The following is a 25664-nucleotide window of genomic DNA, read 5'->3' as shown; positions in this document are numbered from 1 at the left end:
TCTCAGAAACACCAGTTTGGACAAATGGAGGTGAAGCTTCTCTGTTTTGCAAATGGGCAGGGCAAGTCAACGATACTGTGGTAGTTCGCTGTCACTGAGCTTCAGGTTGCACTATTTCACAGATTTCTCTAGCGGTCTCCTATAACCCCTGTAGTTTGCATCAGACCACAAACACAATGGTGACTTTAAAGGGAACAAGTGTTTTGTGTGAAAGAGTCATTTACCTTTCCTTAAAAATACCTAACTGCCATATCCTTATCCTGTGTGGTTTGTAAATGAGTTCGCGTTTAGAGCCTTACATGTATGGTATTGTTATACGTACTGCAGGCTGCACTAATACAGCTTGCGTTGGCTCACATAACAAAGACAGCAATTACTCCTTCATCGTTATACCTAGGCATGATGAGGAGAATAGTACCTGGCTTTCTCATACCAACTGGGAGGCTTACTTCTTAGACTGGGTATGAGAGCGTTTACGTGTCGCCAGCTGTTCAAAAGCTATTTTTTCTGAAGTAATTTCTCTCTCTAATTACAACAGAGCTGCTGTAACAATGGTTGTAGTTTGAAACCAATCACGCAGGCATAATCCCCAACTCTTCCCCACCACCTAAAGTTTTCAATTTCCAGTCTGCGCGGTGGTAAGGAATATTAATCAGAGCTCTGAATTCTCAACGCGCCAGGCTTAGACTTCCAGAGTTTATTTGGAGAATATGACACAGGCTTCATACCCCCTGACTGATATGGGACTTCTTTGAAACCTTGCCTCGGTGCATTTGAGTTGTTTTAACAAAGCAGAGCTAATTTTCTTTTTTCCTGTTAAACATGTTTCTTCCACAACATCAAACCTGACTGCAGACAGAGTGATTGTCGAAAAAAAACAAACAACCTTATCCAGCAAAAATTGCCCTAAAGTGTGTTTGATCAGTATATCCCCTCTCACCACCTTTATCCTCACTGTATCATCACAAGACACATGTTATTACCACCAGAGAGAGACCACTGTCATTTATCTGTCTTATTCCCTCTCAAGCTTTAGTCTTGCAGCCTGTTTTCCCTCTGAAGGCCCCTCATTTGAAGCAATGTTTCTTTATTTTTATTTTTTTATTTTCACTAACAAGTCCCTATTGTGTCATTTCTGTCTCCATATACAAACTCATAGGAATAACACCACATTTGTATTTATGATACCAGGAGGAGAAAGAGCATGAAAACAACATTTGAGCAGGATATGATGGTTTGGTGTCGCTCCCCGGTTCAAAGCCATTTATTGAAGAAATGTAAGTTCCAGCTGCTACATGCTTGGTCCCCTGACCATGGGGAATTACTGTATTATGGTAACTTCTAAGACAAATTCTTGTGAGCTTAATGACCCAGGAGAAAAATGTACACTTGAAACAGCATGCTGGACTTACACTTTTCTTAAACACTTAAATATGAGGAGGTCATGTTAGTAACACTCATGATACTGGCACCAAAGCATGTGGCACAGGTATATCTGCCAGTTGGTGTTTGGTTACTTTTATGTCATTTTTAAACACTCAAATATTGCTCCTGCTTTTTAAAGTGCTGTGCAAACTGCTCCAAAATATTTCATATTTTTAGGTACATGCAGGTACCAGAATTTTGGGGCCACATATACGCTTTAGTCTACTCCTTTATCATGCATGACTAGTCCATACTGTTAAAAATGTACAAAAATGATTATGGTTTGTTGTGGAGACTGCTTGAAGGAGTGGCCAATCTTAAAGTCCTGGCCAGAAAGTGACCTCAGAAAGGTCACTTTACTGGGGACACTTTGCTAGTATTGGGTTGGACCCCATTTTTGCCTTCATTACTGCCTCAAGTCTTCATGGCATAAAATTATCAAGTTGCTCAAAACATTTCTCAGAGATTTTGGACCATGCTCTCATGATGCCATTCCACAGTCGCTATTGATTTGTCAATTGCACATCCAAGACACACCTCGTAGCCCGAAGGTGCTCCCTTGGATTGGATCCCAGTCTGAGATGATTTGGAATTTGTGACATTAGTGTGTTATTCTGCTGGAAACTGAAGATCTGTACAACGTGGTCATAAAGGAGTGTGCATGGCCAGGATTAGTACTTACGTAGGCTCTGCTATTTAAATGATGCTTAGTAGGGAACTAAGGGCCCCAAAGTGTGCTAAGAAAACAAGGTTTCAAGGTTTGGCATGTTGTGCGTTTAGAGATGTCTTCTGTGCAGTATGGCCATTGTCCTCTGATTCCTGGCTTCTCTAGGTAAAAATAACTAGTTGAACTGCTGCTCATTGGACGTTTTTTCTTATTTTGAACCAGTTGGCTGCGTGCAAAAATGCCAGTACATTGCAAAATTCTAAAATACTCAGACCAGCCTGTGAGACACCAAAAACCATTCCATAGTTTTTTACTGTTCTGACGCTCCGCTTAAACTTCAGCAGGTCGTCTTGAGTACGTCTACATGCCTAAATACATTAAGATGGTAACATAATTATGAATAATGATTTATGTCAACAAGCAATTGAACAGATATACCTAATAATAAGGTGATCTGCTACGGCAGATTTTTATTTTATTTTTTTAATTGATTTCCTTAAGAATTCTGGTCAGCTTTCTGGGTGGGGGGGATAAATAGTTCTTCTTTTTCATCTTCTTTCACATGCTCATTTTTTTTTCAACATGAGAGTGACCCAATTTAGCCTGAACTTAGCAGAAACTTGTTTTGTGGTTTTCTTTTTTGTTTTTTGTTTTTAAGTCTTGCATGCCACTGAGACGCACAGCAGCTACCCTTCTGATTTTGGCAGATGTTTTTTATTTTTTCTGTGTGTGAGTGTAAGAAAAATCTTGCCCAAACAGATTTTTTTTCCTTCAGTTCTTTTAAAAGAAAAAAGAAGAACTTATAATGGTTTCTAGTTTGCCCAATTATATGCTTCCAAGCTTTTCAACTAAAAACGGTTCTCAAATTAGAAGTGTGCTTTGCTGTTTCCCCTGCTGGTGGCGTGATTTTATGAAAAAGAAGAAAAGAACATTTTAGACTGTGCAGCTTTTCACAGTTGTGTTGCCTTTATTCACACATGTGTATAAATATCAACTACTGGTTGGAGAACCACAGGAATAATATTAACTGGGGTTTATTGGTAGTGATGATCAGTCAGAGCACCTTCCAGCAAGCTTTACCACTGAGGTGACTGAGGTGCAGCATAACAGAGCCAACCTGCACCATACAGTCATGTGAGAAAATTAGGACACCCAATTAAATAAGTGGCTCTTTCTAAAGAAATGTTCACATATCAATGTCCAATCATGTTTTCATGTATTACTGGGAAAGAAAGTGACTTAATTGCAATTAAACAACAATAATTAAAAACATTTTACACATCAAAAAAAGATATGAACAAAAATTTGTATTTTAATGGAGGAAAAAGTTAGGACACCCTACCCCCTAATAACTAGTGTTGCCCCCTTTGGCTGACATAAATTCAGTGAGACGCCTTTTGTAGCTTTTTACCAGTCTTTGACAACGATCAGAAGAAAGTTTGCCCCACTCCTCAATGCAGAATTCTTTCTGCTGTGAGATGTTTGAGGGTTTTCTTGCATGTACAACCTGTTTCAAGTCACCCCACAGCATCTCAATGGTATTAATATCAGGGCTTTGATTTGACCATTCCAGGACTCTCTACTTAGTTTTTAGCCAGTCCTTGGTGGATTTGCTGGTATGCTTTGGGTCATTGTCATGTTGCAGTGTCCAGTTCCACTTCGGCTTTAATTTTTTAACAGATGGTTTCACATGTTCTATAAGCACCCCCCAATACACAGTCAGATGCATGATGGATTCTATTAAATTCAAATTCAAATTTTATTTGTCACGTACACAGTCATACACAGTACGATATGTAGTGAAATGCTTGGACAACTGCTCGTGACCTAAAGAAAACAAAAAAGGAAAAGGCTATGAATAAGATAGGAAATAAATATGAAAAATTAAAAAGGGTAAATTTAACTAAGAAGGAATAAAATATAAATTAAGGTTAAAAATGAAATAACTGTACAACACAAATTAGAATGAAGGGTAAATTTAACTGGGAAGGAATAAGATAAAATATATAAATTAAAGTTGAAAATAAAATAACTGTACAACAAAATACACAATATAGAACTATATAAGAATGTATGAAGAAATCTAAATCTAAATAAATATATACACAATAACAGCAGCTGTACAAGTATTAACCGGAAATGAAGAATATAGTGACCAGTGTTGTGCAAAAAAACAATGTGTGCAAAAACAATGTCCAGAAAGTCCAGTGTGTGTGTAAGAACTGTATGTGTGGGTCAGTACTGTGTGGTGGTGTGATTGAGAGACCGTATCGCCTGCGGGAAGAAGCTCCTCCTCAGTCTCTCTGTGTTGGTCTTCAGGGAGCGGAATCGCTTTCCTGACCTCAGCAGAGAGAACAGTCTGTTGTTGGGATGGCTGAGGTCCTTCACGATCTTCCTGGCCTTGGTCCAGCACCGCCTGCTGTAGATTGAGTGCAGGTCAGGGAGCTCGGAGCGGATGGTGCGCTCAGCTGACCGCACAACCCTCTGTAGAGCTCGTCTGTCCTGCATGGTGCTGTTCCCGAACCAGGTTAAGATGTTTCCCGCCAGGATGCTCTCTATGGTGCACGAGTAAAAGTTCCTGAGCACCTTGGAGGGCAGTTGGAAGTCTCTCAAGCGTCTGAGGTGGTAGAGACGCTGTCGGGCCTTTTTCACCACGGTGTTGATGTGACAGGACCATGACAGGTCCTGCGTGATGTGAACTCCGAGGTATTTGAAGCTGTCCACTCTCTCCACTGGGCACTCGTTGATGACGGGGGTCTGGTAGTTCCTCTCCTGCTCAGTGCTGAAGTCCACTATCAGCTCCTTTGTCTTACTGACGTTTAGAAGGAGGTTGTTCCTCTGGCACCAGTTCTCCAGATTCCTAATCTCCTTCAGGTAGGCCGTCTCGTTGTTATCAGAGATCAGGCCCACCACGACGGTGTTGTCAGCAAACTTGATGATGGTGGTGGAGCTGGTAGTGGCCACACAGTCATATGTGTACAAAGAGTACAGCAGGGGGCTCAGAACACACCCCTGGGGGGCTCCAGTGCTGAGAGTGGTGGAGGCTGAGACATGTCCGCCCATCCTTACTGCCTGTGGTCTGCCAGTTAGGAAGTTGGAGATCCACTTACACATAGATGAGCTGAGTCCCAGATGCTCCAGCTTGGTGGTGAGTGTGGAGGGAATTATGGTGTTAAATGCAGAGCTGTAGTCTATGAAGAGCATTTTAACATAATTCCCCTTCTAGTGTCCAAGTGAGTGAGTGATGTGTGGAGGAGATGAGAGATGGCATCGTCTGTGGAACGATTTGGACGGTAAGCGAACTGTAGTGGGTCCAGTGTGTCTGGTAGTGAAGAAATGATGAAGTCTCTGACCAGGCGTTCAAAGCACTTCATCACTACTGAGGTGAGGGCTACAGGGCGATAGTCATTGAGAGAAGCCTATTATGGGGGGCTGCAGGTGCTGCTGCTACAAAGTATCCCCAAACTAGGATACTGCCACCTCCATGCTTCACAGCTGGTATGAGGTTCTTTTCTTAGAAGGCCGTACTTCTTCTTGTCCTTAGCGGGCGACCAGCGGCGGTGGTCTGCCGCGCAACCAGTACGCTGCTGTAGGGGCCGCAGGTTCTCTTGCTTGACCAACGATTATCTTCCACGCTTTTCGATCTAAGGCGATGGTTCTTGCCAAACATGGTGTCCAAATAATTCCGTTTTAGACTCATTTGTCCAAAGAACATAATTCCAGAAGTCATGGTCTTTCTCTACGTTCGCTCTGGCAAACTTCAGTCTGGCCTTAATGTTTCTCTTAGAGAGCAAAGGTTTCCTCCTTGCACACCTACCATGAAAGTCAAACTTGTGTAGTTTCTTTCTGATAGTCATGCACTTTCACATCGACAGTAGCCAGAGCCTGCTGCAGTTCCTGTGATGACATTTTAGGATTTTTGTGCATCTTGCGCTCTGCTCTGGGGATGAATATGCTCGCACGGCCAGCCCTGGGAATCTTGGCAGGTGTTTTGAATGTCTTACACTTGTAAACATTTGGATGGTGGAATGGCTGATGTCAAATTCTTTTGAGATCTTTTTGAATGCCTTACCAAACCCATAAGTGGCCACAATCTTCTGAGGGCATCAGACAGCTCTTTAGATCTCACCATAGCGCTCACTTCAACAGTCAGGAGCACACCAAACTAAATCTGAGGTTTAAATAGGGCAAGGCTCCTTTAAAATGCTGGTTAATGACGTACTGATCATGTGCACCTGACGTGATACACCGGTGGGATTTTAACCATTTTAAGTGTTTTACGTGTGGGAGTGTCCTAATTTATTCCTCACCAGAAATTGCATTCTTTTTAAATTGCATTTCACAAAGTTTTAAAAAGTCTTTTCTTATTTTTTAATCGTTTAATTATATTATTTGAATCCCTCAGTATCATCAAAATTTATATTAAATATCCAAAATATAAAGGTCATCACCATGAAGATGAAACTTTTACTGTGTTATAGCTGTTCTAATGATAAATGGCACCGAGGAACACTTGTTTCACACCAGCAACAATTAAGTTCTCTAGGATCCAATGCTATGTAACTTGGTACTGCCCATTAATGGTATTGACACCACCCCAGTTATCTACTTATAACACAATCCTCAGAGGGCCTACCCCTAGTTGGCAGTAAGTGTGCAGCTTTACCAAGAACACTATCCAGGCACTATTTGTTTCCTAGAATCCTTACAGCCATGCAACCAACTAGCATGAGCCAGTTAAAAACTTCAAAATTACCACATAATTGCGTTTGTAATAGAAAAAGCACTTTACTCAGAATGGCAGTCGTTTTACTTCTTAGAATGAAGATGCCGTCAACTTTCAGAAAACTGTCTTCACTATTCGTATTTGTTAAAATGTCTTCCAAGAATCCTGAATCTGCCAAGTTCCTGAGTTCCATTTATCTGTGAGTATAAAGACATTCATACAAGTGCTTTTTCTAGTAAAGCAGACAACAACAACAGCAATGTTACATGAAAATGTCTTGCTAGATTCATGTCCTTCTCCACTGGAGCTCAGCTGGTGCCCGAAGATAACACGATTCATGTTGTGGACACTCACAGTTCTACTCTGTTTCGAGTGGTAGGATGTTGAGATTGGAAAAGCTGGAATATTGTAACAATCATACAATCCCACACACTCAATTGCATTTGAAGAACAAGCAATTATAGGCCAAACTGGGCAGCCTTTTTAAGAACTCTGTTTATGAAGGCTTGTCTTCTCGTATCTCGTGACGGCTAAATCTTGACAGATGTCGGTGAGTGCATTTTTTTTTTTTTTTTTTAAACACGTCCCTGTGTTTCCCCTTTTGTTTGCGCCTACATTATATTTCCATTTTCATTTCTTCTTCTTAGTGTTAATGATTTAGAATTGGATGATGTTGCTTGGGTTTTTACAGTTTTGTGGCAGGTAAAATTGGTACTTCATTTGACTCACAAATGGACAGTTTTACTCGGAAACCTTCAAATGTGTCTTTGTCAGTCTTTCTGAATTTATATCTGTTTTTGTCTCCGTCATTAAAACTTCCCTCGTTGTTGTTCATTCTCAATACATGGCCCTCTCTCCATTTCATTTTCTTTCTTCTTTACATTCTGCCATTTTATCTCTGCATACTTCCCTGCCTTTCTCTGACTCTTTGAACAAAGGCACGATAAAGATGCTGGTCCCTTGTCTGCATTCCCCTCTCTTCGTCCCTTCTTACATTAGTATGCTAACATTACATTCACTGATTAGATAGCTCGCTTCAAGGATGAATCCCCCGCCCCCCAAGTGGCCCTTGCCTGTGTGTGTGTGTGTGTGTGTGTGTGTGTGGACAGACAATGCCACAACCCTATTCGTGGTGGTCTGCAGTTTGAGAAGCATCACTACTTTTCTGTTTCATGTTGTCCACGGCAGTAGTCATAGCAGTTCTCTCTTGTATTATACCTCCTCTTCTCATTTCTGTAGAAAGAATTGTTTCTACTTGGTATTAATTTGACACTCTATTTATCAGTATTTGCCTTTTCTTTTCTGTAGTCCATAAACAAACAGCTGTTGCGTGGTTTAGCTGTTACTCCTAATGACAAGCTTTCTTCCACCTGTAGGTGGCAGCGTCATGAAATCTCTGAAATGGTTTCAGTAGACTGTAACCATAATGCATGATACTGACCAATAATGTTAAAGAATATTCTTAATTGACTGCCACTTTTTTGTAGTTTTCTTTTTCTGTTCTTTGGAAACCATTTTTTCAACTTCAGTTAAAGATTTTACTGATTTATTTTTGGAAACTTATCCCACAAACTTAATATTAATCTTCTAGCTTGTTAGAGCTGTAAACTGGAGTCTCTTCAAAAAAACAAGTGACAGAGCTTTAGTATTAGCTCACATTTGGTGACATTTCTTTTCTTTTTTCACAATCTTGTCAAAATAAACTTCTTGCTCTTTTCGATCTTTTTACCAGGCACCCATGTTCTCCTGGCCACGACTGAGAGATGCAGATCCTGTACTTCGCTGTGAGATGGCTTCCACTGGAGAAGTAGGTCCCTTGCAAATATACAACTCAATGGTGTGTGTGTGTGTGTGTGTGTGTGTGTGTGTGTGTGTGTGTGGGGGGGATATAGAGATATCTATGGATATAGAGATATCTATGGATATCTCTCTCTCTCTTTATTATTGTGTTTCAATTGTAGAATTAGTTCAAAGACATTCTCATGTTTCTCCTTTTTTGTGTTCTGATGCAGGTAGCTTGTTTTGGACCAAACATTTACTCAGCCTTCCTGAAAGCTATGCTGTCCACAGGCTTTAAGTTGCCTCAGAAGGGCATCCTGATTGGGATTCAGGTAAGGCTCCAACTATTATGCTTTTACTTCTTTCTGTTTCCTTTAGGTGCTCCCCTACAAGACATCAAATGTGTAGACAAGTGTTTCAGGCTATCGGGTTCATGCAGGTCTAACTACTATCACTGACCTATAAACTATGACCAACTCTGGCAGTCTGGGGAATGACCCAGTAAGGCTGCAATACATAATATGGAAATGATAAAAGTTCTTAGTTATAGAGCTGATGCTTTTTTACATAAATGACTAAGAACTACCACTGACATAAGAGTCACATTAGTTAAGGAGAAAACTGTTTACATACTTATCAGAATGCTATGTCAGAATGAAAAAATTGCTGCAAAACACAGAAGTTTTTCCAATCTGCAGTCACAGAAAAGAACAAAATGTTAAGCTGGACTGTTTTCTGCCACTGCATTACATGATTTCTAGTAATTAAGTCTTGCTGCTACCCAGAGTTGCCAAACTGCGAGTTCACTAATGCAGCTTTAACAAAGCACTCACAGCACCAGCTGTGTAATTGGTGCTCTTGGGGAACAGGTCCACTTCAAGGCAAGTGCCTGGGGTCATATACAGACTATAACGTGGCTGACAAACAGCAGCAATTTTGGCTGACGGATCCAGAGAATGCAGACACATGGAACTACAAAAAACAAAAAAACTTAGTTGTAGGGGAGTTTAAAATGGTCTTTTTGATTGAGCAATCTTTGTGAAGAAGTCTGCTGGAGGGTGGGGTAAACATCTGAGTTTCACACAGAGTTCTGAAATGATGTACTCATATTAGGCTCATTTCTGTGATGCTGATATGAGTTTTTTAATGGATATTCTGCTGACAGTGTACACATTGGACTCTTGGTTTCTGCCTATCACAGTTTTTTGGCAGAAAAGTTCCTAAACCCAACCAGCTGCAGTAGAGGAGGCGGGGGATGGGAGAGTTCAGTGCTTCATTACAATTTAATACTGTGCTCTTCTCATGCAGCATTATCAATCCTCCATATTGAAGCCAATCACCTATTGTGCAGTAACACAAGAACAATGGATCCACTAAAATGCCAGAGATGGCAACAGAGAGATAAAAGATCACACGTTTATTTTTTTCTTTCAGCATGAATATAACATATAATAGTCATATAATATAATTGTAACCATCAAAGGAAAACTTAACTTATGACATTGTGAAAAGATGACATGGGCTCCCGTATTTCAGTACGAAAGCTTTTTATTCCGTGTTGCGGAAAATAACTGCTCTAGCCAAATTTCTAATTTGTCTCTGATTGGTGAGAAAGCTGAGTGAGCGTGGAACTTCAGAAATTGCATGAGCGGAAAGAAGCACTATACCATATCGATAACTAGGCTATACTTCACTACAAAGTATTTTCCAAATTATAATTCTAAAATACTACAATAATGAAAAGTATTACATTTAAAAAGGTAGAAGTGGTACTTTCAATAAACAAATGGCTTAGCAGTTCTGTCACTGTTCAAAGTAAATATGTACAAAATCTTGTACCATTTTGTTTTTAATTTTTGTTACTTATTTTATTCCATGTTCAAACATTTAATGATTCACCTTGTAGGTGATTGACTTAGTTGAAGGCTTCAAACTTTTATATAAAAAAATTCTGAAATGTAAGGAATATTTTTGGAAAATTCCCTTCTGGAACCAAGGCCCTAAAAAAGGTATGCAGTCACTGTTGCGCTCGTCACATTAGCTTAACTTAATGGTTGTAGCTTTACCTTAGGACCAGCAGGAGGTCAACTTGCAGCTTCTCTGACTTGTAGCACAGTGGCAAAAACCCTTTAGGGTTCTATTTCTATTGTAATTCCTTTGGTTACTCGTATCATGTTGTCTGATGGATAACTAAGTGACAGTTATAAACACAATCTAACTAAACAAACACACAAAGACTTGTACCTTTTTCTTATGGAACAGTCTGAGCCAAGGCTCACGGTGCAGGCTGGAAAGAGTAAGTGAACAGATGAAATTGGAAGTGAGGTGCCCCTCCCTACAAAGAAGCACATACGTCTGGTTACTGACAAGGTTTGCTGTTCTCATGCTGTGATCGATGCTGGATGAATCCACAACAAGATAAAAATCAGAGCTGAGTTGTTTTGGGATGGTTGTTCTCCCTAGAAGTCGTTGTCCTGCAAAGACCACACCAAGAGCACAATAAGCAGTCCTGAAAGATGTGCAAAAATATCTACAAAATACAGAATTAAATGGGTTGTGTACTCACACTGAGCACGCATACCAATTTTTCATATAGTGGACAGTCTTTAATATACAAAAACACTGAATAAGAATGGTGTTAATCGGTGAAAGGACACTGCAAAAGAAATCCCTATTGGGTTAAAAAAAAGGGGAAACTTCTAAGGTTCAGAAAAGATACTAGATACTTATAAGAAATGCACAAAGCAGACGTAAGTTAACTTAATGGAAAAAATCCACAAAGGGAGAAAAGGCAATGCACAGCACCATCAAAGCCTCTTTCTAACCACAGTGATGCTTTGCTACATTAGGCTTGAAAACTTTACTACCAGCGTGTACACCCTGAATTCCAAATTGTATCAAGAAATTACAGAAAAAAAGGACCAATCTTACGAAATGTTGAGTGAAATGATAAACAAAGGCACTCCAAAAGCACACACCAATTACCACTAGAAGAAAGATCTTCAACTAAGACGATGCAGAAATGTTAGACGTTTGCATGAGATACGGTACAAGATTCTTTAGCAGATACAGAAAATGTCTGAGGTCATTCCTGCTAATGGATGTTCCACAGGTTGCTCAATTGAGGCGTTTACTTTTTCCAGCATGTACTGTGAGGTATACTAGTTTTGGTTTTTTTTTTTGTTTGTTTTTTTTGTTTGTTTTTCCCCAATAAAGGCTTAAACATTTTGAATAATTAATCCGTAAACCCTGACAATACCGATGGTTTTCAAAAATGTTTTCTTGCAACTCTACACAAACTCTACAAAGTTCTTTGATCTGGTTTTGTATTGGAAATATGTATGTAGGTCTGAAAATATTATAACCGCTGTCTGCGGCTCTGTGTTACGGCAGATCATTTTACAAATTGTTTGTCTAGAAATGGATTGCTTAGCTATCAAATGTCTTCAGCATTTCAGTATTTTTGCAGGATCTACAAAAGTAAAGTTTTTTTGTTTTACTTTGTTTAGTTTGTCTTAACAGACAAAAACTAAACAGTTGTGTTCAAGATACTCTTTCTTTAAGGCTGTTTAAACAAGTTTTTATTGAAAATTAGATTAATCACTCAGACTACTTATATTAACAATAACTATTGGTAAAGTTTGTTATTTTCCTAACCTGTCATGCCCTTATTTTTAGCTGTATGTCAGATTTTCCCATCTAAGTACAGACTTGCGTGTTATATAAGGCTTAATGTAGTTACATGACAAATATCAAACCATATCACAATGCTTTTGATGAGACAGCAGTGACTTCAGCAGGCGCATTGTTTACTAAGCTGAAGGGCACCCAGTGTGAGCATAATCAGTTGCAAATCAGGAGCAAACACTCTGAAAGTGCTGAAAACTCTTCTGTGTGCTTGGTAGAATCCATTAAGTGGGTCATTTGAAGTTGATCTCCAACAAAATTGTTTTTTTTTTTTACGTCAGCTTGTTTCATGGAAAAAAAAAGAATAATTGAAATTCTTTTCTGCTTAAATAATAGTTTTTGTTTTTTTTTTTAAGTGCACAGCATTGTCTGTACCGAATGTCCATGAGTTACATAAAACAGACTCGAGCAACACACAAGAATGAATGTGTACTGCATAACAAAACTGACATCATGTAAACTGCTTGTATGGTTGAACATGTTTATAATCCTCTGACAGAACAGTCTTAACTACCACAGTTACAATCAAACAAGCATCTGCAGACAACAAGAGTAACCCTTTTAATACTTAACTGAATACCTCGTTTCAGGGCTGGTTTGTGTCTTCCTTTTATAGCTCTAGAAGATGTAACCTTGAAGTCTTTTTTTAGCATCAGTGGTGTCAGACTGTTCCAAGATTGGCACAATATGACCTACCCTCCATTGACCTGAAGGAAAAAGAACACCTAGTTACAATCACATCCTTAAGATCAGAGCAGTTTGGTCTATTTAGATTTTCCGTACGAATGTAGTTGTCCTGCTCATACCTTGTTTTATAGATTATTATAGATTCGCATTATCAAGGGTTCTGAATCTAGAAGGATACCTCAAGAAATATGTATTGTTGTTTTTGTGTTTTGTCTCTTTCTTTCTTTTCTTTTTTTAAAACAATGGTTTCTCAGTATTTTTTTTTTAAATTTATTTATTTTTTTTAGCACAACTGAAGTTCCTGGTAAGCTTGAAAATAAATTATGCAGTCAGTGTCTGTTGTCATAGCAAACACATGTACTCTCTGAGAAATCTTCCATTGGTTGACTGTTGCCAAAAGACAGATGGCAAAGTCATCCCACCAGAGTGAGGAAGTAAATAGACTGTCACACTTTAAAAGAAAAAAACAAAACTGCTCCTTAGCTTGCCTCAGTTATCATATTCTTTATCAGAGAATCTGTTGTTTAGATTTCTGTTGTCTAGATATTGCAATGCTGCCTTTTTTCTTTTCTTTTTTAACTTCAAATTGACTGATATAACACACTTACCTACCAAACCAGAATGTCATTATGTTGTCTTAATTTGGAACAACCCTTTATTGCCTTTGTAAATGTTTAATGAATTGGGTGGGGGGGGAGAATGTGGGTATTCCAAAGGGATGACAATATTTGTATTATTGTTGAATATTTATATAGTCCTAATTGGGCATCTAAAAATTCAATTATTTTACAAGTTGTGCCTTATTTTGTAACCGCTTTTCTGTAGGGAAGTATCATGAATACAGTGTGATTGTGATTTGAAAGGGAAAGTGAGACAGAAAAGAAGAACAAACCTTCAATGATACAGTGCTGAATTTGTCTCATTCAGTATCAGTTTTTCAAATATCCGTCTGCTTCCCTCCCTTCCAGCATTCGTTCCGACCCAGTTTCTTGGCTACAGCAAACCAGCTGAAAGAGGAAGGCTTCAAGGTGACTGCAATTTCAAACATAAGAGACGAGACGTGTTATTGAAAATCAGAAATATTTTCCTTTTTGTGATTTTCGGTCATTGAAAATCAGAAATGGCTTCCTTTTTATGATCTTCGGTTAATGAAGCTCTTCTGATTCCTGCTCTTTAGATTTACTGAAAAGAACTAAGAATTTCTTTCCTTCAGTATTTTTACATTCTATATATGTATGCGTTTGTAATGCTGCATTACAGGGAGTGCAGAATTATTAGGCAAGTTGTATTTTTGAGGAATAATTTTATTATTGAACAACAACCATGTTCTCAATGAACCCAAAAAACTCATTAATATCAAAGCTGAATGTTTTTGGAAGTAGTTTTTAGTTTGTTTTTAGTTTTAGCTGTTTTAGGGGGGTGTGTGCAGGTGACTATTACTGTGCATAATTATTAGGCAACTTAACAAAAAACAAATATATACCCATTTCAATTATTTATTTTCACCAGTGAAACCAATATAACATCTCCACATTCACAAATATACATTTCTGACATTCAAAAACAAAACAAAAACAAATCAGCGACCAATATAGCCACCTTTCTTTGCAAGGACACTCAAAAGCCTGCCATCCATGGATTCTGTCAGTGTTTTGATCTGTTCACCATCAACATTGCGTGCAGCAGCAACCACAGCCTCCCAGACACTGTTCAGAGAGGTGTACTGTTTTCCCTCCTTGTAAATCTCACATTTGATGATGGACCACAGGTTCTCAATGGGGTTCAGATCAGGTGAACAAGGTGGCCATGTCATTAGTTTTTCTTCTTTTATACCCTTTCTTGCCAGCGACGCTGTGGAGTACTTGGACGCGTGTGATGGAGCATTGTCCTGCATGAAAATCATGTTTTTCTTGAAGGATGCAGACTTCTTCCTGTACCACTGCTTGAAGAAGGTGTCTTCCAGAAACTGGCAGTAGGACTGGGAGTTGAGCTTGACTCCATCCTCAACCCGAAAAGGCCCCACAAGCTCATCTTTGATGATACCAGCCCAAACCAGTACTCCACCTCCACCTTGCTGGCGTCTGAGTCGGACTGGAGCTCTCTGCCCTTTACCAATCCAGCCACGGGCCCATCCATCTGGCCCATCAAGACTCACTCTCATTTCATCAGTCCATAAAACCTTAGAAAAATCAGTCTTGAGATATTTCTTGGCCCAGTCTTGACGTTTCAGCTTGTGTGTCTTGTTCAGTGGTGGTCGTCTTTCAGCCTTTCTTACCTTGGCCATGTCTCTGAGTATTGCACACCTTGTGCTTTTGGGCACTCCAGTGATGTTGCAGCTCTGAAATATGGCCAAACTGGTGGCAAGTGGCATCTTGGCAGCTGCACGCTTGACTTTTCTCAGTTCATGGGCAGTTATTTTGCGCCTTGGTTTTTCCACACGCTTCTTGCGACCCTGTTGACTATTTTGAATGAAACGCTTGATTGTTTGATGATCACGCTTCAGAAGCTTTGCAATTTTGAGACTGCTGCATCCCTCTGCAAGATATCTCACTATTTTTGACTTTTCTAAGCCTGTCAAGTCCTTCTTTTGACCCATTTTGCCAAAGGAAAGGACGTTGCCTAATAATTATGCACACCTGATATAGGGTGTTGATGTCATTAGACCACACCCCTTCTCATTACAGAGATGCACATCACCTAATATGCTTAATTGGTATTAGGCTTTCGAGCCCTATACAGCTTGGAGTAAGACAACATGCATGAAGAGGATGATGTGGACAAAATACTCATTTGCCTAATAATTCTGCACTCCCTGTATATTGCTCTTCTAGCTCTATGCTACTGAAGCCACTTCCGCTTGGTTGTGTGCCAATGACGTTCCTGCCATTCCAGTAGCCTGGCCCACTGGGATGGGTGGAGACAACAGCTTGCCCAGTATTAAGAGGTGAGTAAATGTTCATTTAGATTACTAAATTGATGTTAAACCCTTCTGGCACATTTATTGAAGTGGCTCATGTGAAACTTTGGCCTTTAAACTTTGAAGCCAAGCTTGTGGTTTTCAGAGGAAGTGTTTAAGCATTAAATGAATTGTAACATATTAGATTAAAAACAAGATGTCTAATCAGCATAGTATGCTGCCTTAAGATCTAAAGCCTCTTCATTATCGTTGTAAGATGTGAAAAGATCAAAGAAGATTTAGCAGACTCTGAAGTCCAGAGTCATTACATTGACCAGTATAAGACTTGAATAGGGAGAATGATGAAATTATTTATAAGGGTAACATAAAGTTAAAGCAGTTATGGGCAATAATAAAGTACAAAAATTGAACAAATATTTTGCACAACTTCCATAAATGGCACTGCTACTCTTCCACTTTTTGACACTTTGTTACGGTCCTATAGCGTGTCTCCTAAGTTGATTTTGGTTGGTCGACACTAATGACTTGTCATTGAATTATCATTTTCTCGTGTACTACTGCTCCACTTTCCAGACACACAGCACACTGTAAAATACTGACACTGAAGTCTGGTCACAGAGAGAAACTATCACAACCAAAGAAAATCAAAAATAGCACAAATTAGGTAGATAGTGATATATTTTGCTGTTGGCCACTCCTGTGAAACATTGTAGGGAAACTTGCAGTGGAAGCTTAATTAGAGTTGCAAAACTTTGAACATTATAGATTGCATTCTTTAATAGCATTTCACTTTCTTGGTATCTTAACCAGGACAGGTCTGGCGACGAATTGCTGTACATTGTTTTAACATTGGTCTGTTTTTTATTGAATTGCTCAGTTGCCAGTAGTACAACCTGTTAAGAAAGTTCTACATACAGAGAATTATTGTAGCACAGTAGCCGTGACTGTGACGGTGTTCGGGTAACGATTCCACAAACGGGTAATGATCATGCCACAATGAAGCCATCTGGACCATATGTTCGGAAGTCAGCTAGTGAAAAAGAAGGTACGAAAAATGTAATAAGCCTAGACCAACACTAACAAACACATACAGATGTACACAACACTATTTGGCATCATCTGTGCAAGGTGGCATAGAGGCCAATTCTTTATAGAAGGAAAAAAACTCAACCTTTGTTGTCACTGTCTGTCACACACGTTCATTTAGAATTCAGCCTTATTTCTATGCAGTCTGTCGAAGGCCTTCAGGTGAAAATGTAAAAAGAGACTGGGGCTGTGTGTGTGTGGGGACAGAGAAAATTTGGTCTGATCTTTGTTTATGTTGGAAGTATACAAACACAATTTGCTTATTTGGTCATAATTATAATATTTGTTTGTTTGTTTTTTGTTTTTTTGTCTTTTCTGAACATTCTTGTCCAACATTTGGATTATTGGCAGGAAAAATCTAACACTTGGATTTAATAACTGGCGGGACATCCTTTTGCAGCAGTAACTTCAAATAAGTGTTTTCAGTAGCTTCACATCAGGCCTGTTATGCTCTCAGAAGGTATTTTAGACTTTTTTTATTTTTTTTATTTTATTTTATTTTTTTTACAGCGTTCCTATATCTCGGCCACATTGTTAAGATTTCTTGAGTGAACAACTGACCTGAGCTCCGTAACATTTCTAGTCTCAAGGTCTGGGTTCTGTCTGGCCAATGTGCAAATTCAGCGTCTCTTTCTTTTCACAGTGTATTTACTTTTATGTTTAAAGTCCTTTTTTTTTTTTTTTTCTCTTTTCTGCGGCATCACCAATTTCTACAACAGCTTCAGCTAGTGGAGAAGCCACTCTGATATTATCCTGTAAAATGCTCTTGAGCTGTCTAGAAGGAGCAAACCAACCCCAAATCCTCTTTCCACTGTGTTTGACTTTTGGGTGAATGATTTCATTTTGGCAGCAGCCCTCTTTTACACTATGGTTAACTTGCATACAGTACAGAAAGCTCAATCACTGAAAAATATTCCTGTATTGATTCCTCTTCATCTCCAACTTTTTGTCTCTGATTCTTGTTTTAAGTTGTTAAAAATATTGTATTATAGTTGGGTGACCATTCCCACAGAGTAGACTCTGCTAAATTGTCTTTACATCCACCTGTAAACTGATGACTGAGACTTTCTTCATCAACTGTTCCAGCTTCATACAAGTCAGCAATTACAACAGCAAATACAACTTTGAGATCTTAGATCTTCCCACAACTTCAAGCTGATTTCATTGATGATTGGGCTTTATGTTTGCAAGTTTGTAACTCAGCTTTTGCTGATGATTATAATTTTAGCTGTAATTTTCTACTTGCATTATGAGTATTTCAGTTGTGTGATCAATGTGGACTTGTGTTTGTGTTTGAATATTTGTTAAACTATGGTTTTATCAATCAAGAGCTGATATAATGATTATCTGAAGCAGACTGATCAGTCAGGCAGGAGAAAATGCCATTGTCAGCAACATGGTCAAACCTGATTTTAGTTATTTCATTTTTTTTTTTTTTATTCTTCATAGCTCTCTTTGTTCTTTCTGTTCTTTTCCTAGTTGTAAAGTATCTGTGTCATTTCAACTTGCTGCATCTCTGTATAATTGTCTTCGTCCTTCACTGATTCCTTTTTTTTGTCTTTTTTGCTTAGAATGTAAAGTCAAGTCATCTTGTCTAATCTGATTTTCAAAAATCTGTTTCCACTGTAGAGAATCTGTGGGGTATATGGCCTAAAGCTATGCGGTTCTGGTCAGGCGAGTTGGCTGCCAATCAAGCACAGTAATAACAAACCATTTGGTAGATGTTTTGTCACTATGGGCAGGTACTAAGGGCTGCTAGAAAACAAAAATGGGTATTTCCATAAAGCTCGTCAGCAGCTGGAAGCTCTACAACTTCCTGGCAGACGACCTGCCATTTGCAGGCACCTCAAATAATCGGACTGTGGACAATTCAAACTTGAATAATCTTCAACTCTTGTTTCTTGTACTCTCCCCCCACACTCTAGGTCCTGGATTTCCAAATCAAATCAGAATTTACTTTTATTTGAAAGGGGGATTTTTGAACCAGTGAACAACACTCTAGTTCTTTTTTTCTTTTTCTTTTTTTTCTTTACCCCAAGTAAGAAGCTTCTCACATCTCTGATTTAGGAGTGGCTTAATATTAAGAATGTGACGGTTGTAGCTCCTTTCCTGAAAACATCTGTTCATGGTGGCTTGTGATACACTGACACCAGTTGTGAAACCCAAGTTCTTGAATCAACTGGTCACTGGTTGCTTGTGCACCTTCCCAACAACACTTTCCTGTTCCAGTGAACTCTCCAATCTGTGGACTTTCTCTGGCTTAATCCTCCTTGTTGAAGGTTTCATTTGTCTTCCCAGTGACTGTTTCCATGTGCAAGACTGAACTAGACTGTAAATATCATTTCTTAATGTTTGAATAGTAATTTAATCAAATTTAAAATTTAATATTCTAATAATCTGAGATTAATTATTGATTTTAGTCCTCTATAATCCATAACCAAAGTTAAAACACAAAATGAATGAAATATTTCATTTTACATAAATAAAAATAGGTTAAAATCTTTTCTGAATTAAATTATAAAAAAATTTCATAATATTCTTACATGTAGCAGCTCAGAATCTTAACATTTAATTGTCTTAAGAGTTAATGCAAAGGAGTTAAGTCATTGACAGATTGACACACTCACTCTCACACACATCAGTTGTGGGTGTAGAAATATTTGCTGCATTTTCCAAGGAAACTTTGGCACATAAGGTTCAGGGCTGCTCCACCACCTGAGCTGCATCCACCCCATCACATTTTGTTTGAGTCAAAGTTTACTCTGTGCTTTGGGTTTAAATTGAATGATTTCTTTTAATTGTTTTTTTTGCATGTGTTTTTTTTGCATGTGTTTTTTTTTTTTTTTTTTTTTTGTTTATAGATTGATCAGTGAGGGTCATATCGACCTGGTGGTCAACTTGCCCAATAACAATACTCGACACGTGAAGGATAACTTCCTCATCCGCAGAATGGCCATTGACCATGGAGTCCCACTCATTACCAATTTTCAGGTCAGTACTATGCTGCCAACTAAAACTTGTGGTTTTATTTACAATCTGACTCACTGTGACAACTGACTGACTTCTGTTTCATTTTTTTTCTTTCTGCGTTAGGTGGTAAAGCTATTTGCTGAGGCGATCCACTATGCAGCTCAGCTGGACACTACAAGTCTTTTCCACTACCGACAGAAAGAAAGCCAACAAAGAGGGTCTGGCCAGCAGGGTTAGAATTTCCTCTCCAGTCCTGTTGCCAAACAGCAATATGAAGTGAGAGCAATATTTTGTACTATTTTCTTATAACACTTGGAGCCAAGCTTTCCACATTAATGGGGAAATAAGCCCATTTTAAATAAACCAGAATTCTCCTAAAGTCAGGGCTTTTACAATAATTAAACTCTGCCTTTCCCAAAAGGTCAGACGGGTCATTAGAATAAATGTCCCGAACTAGGAAAGAGATGAGTGTTGTACTGAATTAGGATAAACATCAGCCATCGAGTTTCTTCATAACCCGGCAATTCAAAAACTGTTAATATTAATAGCTAGCAAGCTAAAAAGCATTATAGAACTAATTACTAATAATTAAAGCCCTTTCGTTGGAGCGCAAAACCAATTCTAAAGGGTGACTTATAAAGGGGTACCAGCGAAGGTAATTACACTGGATTTTCAATTATGTAAATCCCTAAGGAGAGTTTATGTTCTTTTGTTGTTTCATTTATGGCTCTCGCTGGATGTAATGAAATGAAAATTTTCAATTTCTCAGCTCCCCTCAGTAAATTTTAATGCTACTGGCTTGGCCAAAAGACTTTACTAATTTGCTCTTGTTGAGGCATTTTATTGTAGTTTGGATGGTGCTAAAGATGTACTGTATGTAAAGCATGTACTATATCCATAACTTTCAACATAAGTGTAGATAAACAAACTGAAATAATAGACTTTCCCCCATTTTGGTAAGAAATCACTGTTATTTTCAAGGGCATCGGTCTGGAACACAAACTTTGAAGTTTGAAGAAGATGGCAACCTCCCTGTTTATATATTTGGATCGATCTCTGTATATGCCATATGTTTCAAATTCAGTCTGCATGTGAACCTGCTGTGCATTTTAATGCATCAAAGTGAAAACGCATTCAACCAGACGTTGTGTTGAAATAGTCTCATATTTTGTTACGTGCTTTTGGTAATAGTTGTTTTAACAATCAGTGAAACACAATAAAGACTTATTTCACATAATGGATGCTCTTTGTGTTGGTGTTTTTCAGTGCGCTTGTGATGGTCGTGCATTAAAATGACTGTCACTCTAACATCAGTGTAGATGCTTTTAAGAGCCCCGTCGGACACAGACACACGCAAATTAATTTGGCACTAAAACGTCAAATTGAGAAAGACTAATAATGGCGACAGTTAATTCTAAGGCCAGTTGTTAGCTTGTGATCAGATCATCTAAGTCATATTTACTGCAAATGTGTATGACGTAAAAGCAAAAATCCCAACTTTATAACAAGGCTTGATATCTGTGGCACTGTACACTACATGTTAAATTTGTTTAATACTATTATATGTGTTAATACAGTTCTTACATGGACAATTAAGATGACTTTTAATGTCAGAATGTCATGTACAAGTTTGGATTTATTTGGGATTTTCTTTCATCCACACAGGCTCAAAATTAGACATGCATACATGAAGTGATGCTGAAGCGCGCTGGTTGGATATGCAGTCGACCATATGCCGCACGGCTGAGAGTGGCCGGCCCGGGTTCCAGTGTGACTCGTGGCCCTTTGCTGCATTTCTCCCCCTCTCTGTCACCCTCAGATGAGAATAAGTTGGTTAGGAAAGATGACTACAATAAAATGAGTTTTACAATACGTTGGCATCCTCTCAATCCATCCAATCAAGAAAGACGCCCCTGCTCCAGAATAAATACACAAGCTCAACGGAAATTTACAGCTGTCCACACAGACAAGCTAAATGTCTTCTGAAAAGAAAAGTTTTGCTGTCGGATAATAGAAAGATTGAGGTATTTGCCCACAAAGTGTGTTTGAAGGAGTAAAGGTGAGACTTTCAAACCTAAAAACACTGTACAACATAGCCATGGATTCATTGTACTCTGCATTGTTTTTCCACCTGTTGACTGATAATATTGCACAAAGTGGATGGGATAATCAAAAAGTAGTAGTACCTCGAAATTCTTCAACTTCACCTCATGTCAACAGCTAGATGGTTGAAACTTGGACATAATTGGGTGTTCCAACAGGACTTATGCCAAAAACGTGATGGCTACCAAAACATTTGGTCAAGATGGAAGTTGTTAAACATTTAACCAAATATTAGTGGGGGTGTATGCATATAATTGAACCTTTTATGTGTAATTTTGACTCGATGTGCAATTTTAAATGAGAAGAAAATGCAATTCTTGTCATTAAAGATGTATGCTGAAAAAGTCATTGCACCCTGGAATAAGAATAGTTATAAATAAGTGATAAATAATAAACAAATTATTAAAACCCCTAAATTATCATGGCATTCATGCCATGAGGAGTGTATGCAAACTTTTGATCACAGCTGTGAGTCGGAGTGTAACTATTTCAGTGAAGTAAGGAACAACAAAAGGTTTAGTGCAGTTCATCATCCCCGCAGAAAAGCTCAGGGAAGGAGCTTTGTTATGGTCTTTTCTCTTGTAAAAATAAAACGCAATTTAAAAAAGTATAAATCTTTCTTTAGTGTCAACTTTCCTAAATGGGTTTTCTTGTGCCGTGTTGTTCATTGTGCAGTGCCAAGCCATAATGTGCTCATTATTACCCCTTGAGACTGGTGGGGAAAAATCACTGACGGGTACATGAAGGTGGATGAGAACTGCATTTGTACTGTGTGTGTGTGTGTGTGTGTGTGTGTGTTCTCCTTAAGGGCCACAAGGTATAACAATTATAATAAACACCTCCAAACTTTTTTCCTCCACTTTCGCAGGAGAGAAAATATTGCAAATATAGACTAATGTATTTGTAAATGTATGAATAGCTGCCACACCTGCATTTACCACCTATTGAGACCCTCCAGGTTTTCTTCCACACAAGAGCACAGCTGAACAAAGAGGTAACCTGCACATCAAGTCCAAAAGACTCACACAATAATGCTATTATAGGGCCTACACACTTGGACTATGCAGTTTTTATTTTTTTATTTTGTACCCCTATAGCTTAATCTCTTAAACCCCAACGCCCCCTGATACGGGGGCAAAAGGCAGGAGATCAGTTAGGCTTGGGGCTTAAGAGGTTAACTGCTACAGATTTCGTCTCTAGACTAAACTCTCTAAAGAGTGCTAATATTGATCTGCTACATATTCTTCCTCCTGTAGTTTGACCCACACTGTTTTTTTTTTTTCTCCTGTGCCTCTGCTTCTACAGGTGACTAAAATACCTCACCATTTTTCTTTAAGTACCATTCTGTTCATCTGCCTACAGCACTGTAATATCCACAAATAAGCAAACACTTTAAGAATTGTATTCATAAATGCAGCCTGGGGCATATTGTGTTTGTTTATAGTGCAGTTGTAAAATGTCCCATAGCTGGCAGTCAGTGGAGAGAGTATGGGAAAAATGCACAACCAAATTTGTCCATTAGAAGAGAGGGGGGAAAAAGCATTTATTTGTTTTTGTTTTTGTTTTTTTTACTGCTGATGGAGAAGCACATCTGGGGTTTAACATATGCTTTATAGTGTCACCCTATGCTGAACATTTGGTTTAGTGCAATGTCAGGGCTATAGTTTTACTTTTATTTGCTTTGGTGTGGGAGAGAAAAGGTGAAATGGGGAGAATATGTTTTTGACTCTCGGGGGTAAAAGCAGCAAAAACAAAAACCCAACGACACTTGGGTCTCACATAAAAAAAATACCTCGGTCTTTATAAGCAAAATCTCAATTCTGATTCAGCTGAGCTAATACTACCTTAGCAGCCCAGAGCCATCAGAGTCATGAATCACTGCAGGTACAGTATCTAAGCAACAGGACTGCGCGTGGTGCTCATTGCTGACAATAACTTCCACACAGACCCCTGTGTCTTCAGGAGTATTTCACCAAATCCTGCTTTGATTAAAATATAGTGTTGCTAAATTTAACCTCACTCTGTTATTTGAAACATGGTTGTTTTGTGTTGGGTCTGCTGACTCTGAATCATCCACGAGCGTATCAAGGTGTTCGTTTCTATATGTGGCCAAGTGCTTCCTTGAGTGCACAAAATGAAAGAAAAGACAGCAAATGAAGACCATAAACAAAAATGTTCTTTGGAAGGTTAAAACTTAGATTTAAGCGTCATGAAGGTTGTATTTTTCCACTTTACAAACTGAGAGAAAATATTTTCCAGCCAGATTTTGAAACTTCTATTTTTCTAATTACCTGGGAATGGTGTTAGACATACCACATATTAATACATATTAAACTAGGCATATTTTACATAGCTAATTTAGTATTTAAATATTATAAATAATGAGGTTTAATTTAAATTTAAACTCATAAAGGTTTGCTAGATCACACTGTTGAGCATGCCATTGTTCCAATGCTTGAATAATGTTTTTAAATTCTTTAATCATTTATATCTGTTTCAAATGAAAGGTTTAATATTTTGGGGAAATTCTGCTATGTGTAATTTAAATAGTAAGTTGACCTGCAGGTAAAATTGCAGCTGATATTAATTGATGATTTAATTAAAGATGAAATAGCATTGTATTTTGTTGGATCTTCGGGTTATTATAACCTGAATCAAAGCATAAAAATGCAAATTATGTAAACATACATGAACATATTGAAATTAAAACATTTTTAGATTTTGGCAACTAAATATTACTGCTTAGCAGTTGTGCATAGGGCTCTATGGCTTATTTAAATATCTCACTGTGTACAGATATAGTTTCAGCTAGGATGGGGATAAACTGACAAGTATTTTGGGTGTACTCCTCCATATAGTGGATTTTTGGTACTATATACACATTTCTACATTGACTAAAAGGATCCTGTGATGTATTCTCAGTTTTACCGCATGCTTAGGCGGACAAGGACGAAATGAGGAAGTTCATCAAAGATCTTCAGTCATAGCGTTCATCAGCCAGCATTGATTTCAATCAATCACAGCATTAATACAACAGGCAAAATTAAAAACTACTCCAACTTAAGAAAAAATCCATCTATCTGTCCATCTACTGTATCTATCTGCAAACATATAGATATATGTCTGCTCAAATCAAACAGAATAACTGACATTGTCAGACTTTGTTCCTTTTTTTTAAAGAAGAATGAGGGTATGTAGCCTGAGCAGTCATGTCCAAAAATGATAAATAATGCACTGTTTCACTACATAATTCTTCTAGCTGGCATGAGGAGAAACCCGCTGTTTTTCATTGGAGGAAAAAAAAATAAACCTGGCTAATTGACATGCGTTTTTCATGCTGTGCTAAATGAATAATTTATGGAGGTGAGGAGCAAGCAGGGCTTAGAAGACAGTGCATCACAGTGGGATAAGTCATATAGTAGTTGGAGACAGAGCCATGCATGCCAAGTGTGCACAAAAGATTTGCAAGGGACTCAGTTGTTCTGATTAGATAAATCACAGCAATAGGTTTTTTTTGTTTTGTTTGTTTTTTAAAAAAAAAAAAGACATTTTTCTTCTTTAGATTTCTCTTGCATTACATTTTGTAGTTTTAACACACCATTTAGCAAATGCTGACA

At 38.3% G+C, this 25664-nt stretch overlaps 1 protein-coding gene across 3 annotated transcripts in view; it reads left to right on the top strand.

Moving 5' to 3' along the window:
- cps1 (carbamoyl-phosphate synthase 1, mitochondrial) overlaps window positions 1-22661 on the top strand; it is a 64459-nt gene extending 41798 nt beyond the window's left edge. The window contains exons 33-39 of one of the 3 annotated variants that reach the window (XM_026143886.1): window positions 8551-8625; window positions 8831-8929; window positions 13940-13999; window positions 15803-15915; window positions 19836-19965; window positions 20068-20220; window positions 21610-22661. In XM_026143886.1, the coding sequence (XP_025999671.1) occupies window positions 8551-8625; window positions 8831-8929; window positions 13940-13999; window positions 15803-15915; window positions 19836-19965; window positions 20068-20181 (591 nt within the window). In that variant the 3' untranslated portion in view covers window positions 20182-20220; window positions 21610-22661. Of the gene's footprint in view, window positions 1-8550; window positions 8626-8830; window positions 8930-13939; window positions 14000-15802; window positions 15916-19835; window positions 19966-20067; window positions 21186-21609 lie in introns of those variants that run through there. The other 2 variants (XM_026143887.1, XM_026143885.1) reach the window with 2 other exon arrangements.
- The last annotated feature ends 3003 nt before the right edge of the window (window positions 22662-25664 follow it).

Source organism: Astatotilapia calliptera, chromosome 16 (assembly GCF_900246225.1).
Source record: "Astatotilapia calliptera chromosome 16, fAstCal1.2, whole genome shotgun sequence".
Taxonomy (NCBI): Eukaryota; Metazoa; Chordata; class Actinopteri; order Cichliformes; family Cichlidae; genus Astatotilapia; species Astatotilapia calliptera.
Note: the sequence above shows the minus strand (reverse complement) of the source record. Positions and strands in the feature narration are given on the sequence as shown.